Genomic DNA, 2,841 nt, shown 5'->3' on the forward strand with positions numbered 1-2,841 from the left:
TACAATTCATTGGTTTACAGGACAAGCTGAAATGGAAGGTAATATAACTACTCCTTAAAATGAAATTACAGATTGGATTGACAATGACTTTATACAACTAGATGAATTTATCATATTATAACATGTTAAAATTATCTCCCATATATTAGGAACTGATATCCAAATTCAGAGCTCTTACACATAAATTAAATTCCGTAAGTTAACAAAATTTGTTGATTATACATATATAGTCACTGTGAATATATTTTAGATGATCCCCATACTTGTACTTTCCTTGTAAAACATTGAGAATTATGACATATGAAGACAGCGTATAAGGGACCTTAAGTCGGCTTTGATCCCATTATTAAGAAATCCATATAGAATTGGATTAAGACAGCAGGACATCATGCCTAGCAAGTGACAGATGCAATACACCAACTTGAAATGCCTGTTTGAAATCAGGCTATCGTTAAAATCGGTCACCACATGGAAAAGGTGCAGAGGCATCCAGCTCACTGCAAACACTAGTATCAAGATGGTCAGTCTGTAGAACACACTTCGAGATCTTTTTTTTAATCTCATGATAGAACAGTTTACTCTCATCTCATGAACATCTGAGTTTTCTTCCGGTTTCACCTCAAAGCAAGTGGGGACCCCTGGTATAAACTTACGGGATGAAGGGGGCTGACTTTTCCCAGAGCCCGAGTGTTCTGGAAGCCTTCTTGAGCGGTTCTCTGGAGGAGGTCTCACCGGAGCAGGCAGCACGCATGCCGTCTTCTTGCTGTACCTCCTTCTGTGCTTTCTGATGAATGAATAGCTCCATTTCCGGCTGCTGGAGATCCTCACCTGAGGCCCACTCTTTTTGTAAGGATGGAGAGTTAAGTTGATCATCTCATTTTCTTCTAGTTGGTTTTCTTGGTTGGACAATCCACAGCTTATACTCCTGCAGACACTGGTATGACTTACAGTTAGACAAACTAAGGGCAGAATATACTGAACGAGCAATAAAGAGATAGTGAAAGCAATTCGGTATGCATCGGATGGCCATGACTCAACACATAAATACCTGCTGCTGAGCAACGCTGAACCAAACGTCTCCTGAAGTTCCACAAGGCTGTGAAACACTGGGAGGGGAGAACACATTGCAAAGCCTAGTGTCCAGACAGTAGCGATCAGGAAATAGCCATGGTTTGCTGTTAAATGATTAGATACAGGATGTTTTATCATATGATACCTGACAATGGCAATTGATATTAAAATTAAAGTGGAAACCAGAACTGTCACACATTGAAGGAAAGGCATAATATGACACATGACTCTGCCAAACATCCACTGATCCAGCAAGACAGAGGTCAGTGTGAAAGGTGAGCAAAACAGCACAACCAAGATATCGGAGAAGGCCAGATTGCCAATGAGGAAGTTGACTGTTGTCTTCTGATTTCGCTTCCTCATGAGAGCCATTAAAATAAGTAGATTCCCCATAAAACCAAGAAGACTTACAAATGTATAGAGTCCAATCAGAAAATACTGCAAGTCATCGACACTGCTTTTATAGTCATCCCAGACTGGGAAATCAGAATTCCGAGTGGCAGCAGTATTGTTCTCTGCAGCAAGTGTCTTGTTATAATAATCCTTGAGCTCTGAATCCATATTATTCTCCTGCTTGGAATAAAAAAGACATTAGTTAGCACCTTGAAAACAAATTCCATGACTACTATAAATTAATCCATTGAGAAGGAAACATTTTACCATTTGTTCCCATTACCTTATTCATTTACTAAAAAGTTTAGGGAAGTCTTTAACTGGCAACAAGTACAGTGTAAATGTCAACCAATAACAATTACAGTAAGTTTAAATCTATCATCACTTCTATGGTGAGTTGACTCGTGTTAAAATAACAGAACTTTTAAAAAAATTTATGTATAAATAATGTAAGGGACAGAAAAGACAAATGTGGATAAGAACTTCAAGATTATAATAGCTAATTAATATTGTTCTCCAGTCAATGTACCTGATACATGTTGTAGTCATATAGTCTTACCTTAAACATTCCTTCCTCTCTTACATCAATCAAGGTCAAACTTAAAAGTCACCTGCCCTAAAGTGTTCCTTCATCTATTCAACTGGATGTGATCTCCTTTTGGAACCCCCATGTATTTCTGTTTATAGCTGTCTGATGTTACATGACACAATTTGCTTTGCACTGCAATTATAATAAAAACCAGTATAACTTATTTATGTATAAGTAATGGAAAAGCGAAACTGTGTTTTACTCACCGTGGTATCTACCATAAAACATGGCACAGTAACTTCACCATGGAAAGTGTTAAATAAATATATGTGGGAAAATGAAAAATTCAAACAAAAATAAATATTTATGGGGAAATGAGAAATTCAAACAAAAAGCTAATATCGTAAATATATCCAGTTGATATAATCTTCAGATTTGAGCTTCTCAAGTGTAGAAACACTATTCCATGACCTACATGTATAGAGTAGGCACTCAATAAATGTTTATCACATGGTACTGTTGACTATGTGAACACAATTCTGGATGGCAAAATCATTTCATGACTAATTCTCAGTCCTCTGAGAGGTGCAGATTATCATGAATTAAACCACTAACCAGCTGGCTACTGGTGTTTTTAAAAACAAAATTTACCTGTTTATTTTTTAATTTAAAAATTGAAAGTAGATTTCAGCATTAAAAAGATTAAATAAATTCTTTTTTTTTTTTTTTTTTTTTTTGCGGTACGCGGGCCTCTCACTGTTGTGGCCTCTCCCGTTGCGGAGCACAGGCTCCAGGCGCGAAGGCTCAGCGGCCATGGCTCACGGGCCCAGCCGCTCTGCGGCATGTGG

The 2,841-nt window shown here is 37.6% G+C and overlaps 1 protein-coding gene across 1 annotated transcript; it reads right to left on the bottom strand.

Annotated features, from left to right (window-relative positions):
- Positions 1 to 291: 291 nt before the first annotated feature.
- On the bottom strand, positions 292 to 1,650 carry NPY5R (neuropeptide Y receptor Y5; the record flags this gene model as incomplete). The annotated part of the gene is made up of 1 exon (XM_079713623.1): positions 292 to 1,650. The coding sequence occupies exon 1, from the start codon at positions 1,630 to 1,632 to the stop codon at positions 292 to 294; it is 1,341 nt and encodes a 446-aa protein (XP_079569749.1). The 5' UTR covers positions 1,633 to 1,650.
- Between the last annotated feature and the right edge of the window lie 1,191 nt (positions 1,651 to 2,841).

Source organism: Hyperoodon ampullatus, assembly GCF_949752795.1.
Source record: "Hyperoodon ampullatus genome assembly, chromosome: 1".
NCBI classification, from domain to species: domain Eukaryota; kingdom Metazoa; phylum Chordata; class Mammalia; order Artiodactyla; family Ziphiidae; genus Hyperoodon; species Hyperoodon ampullatus.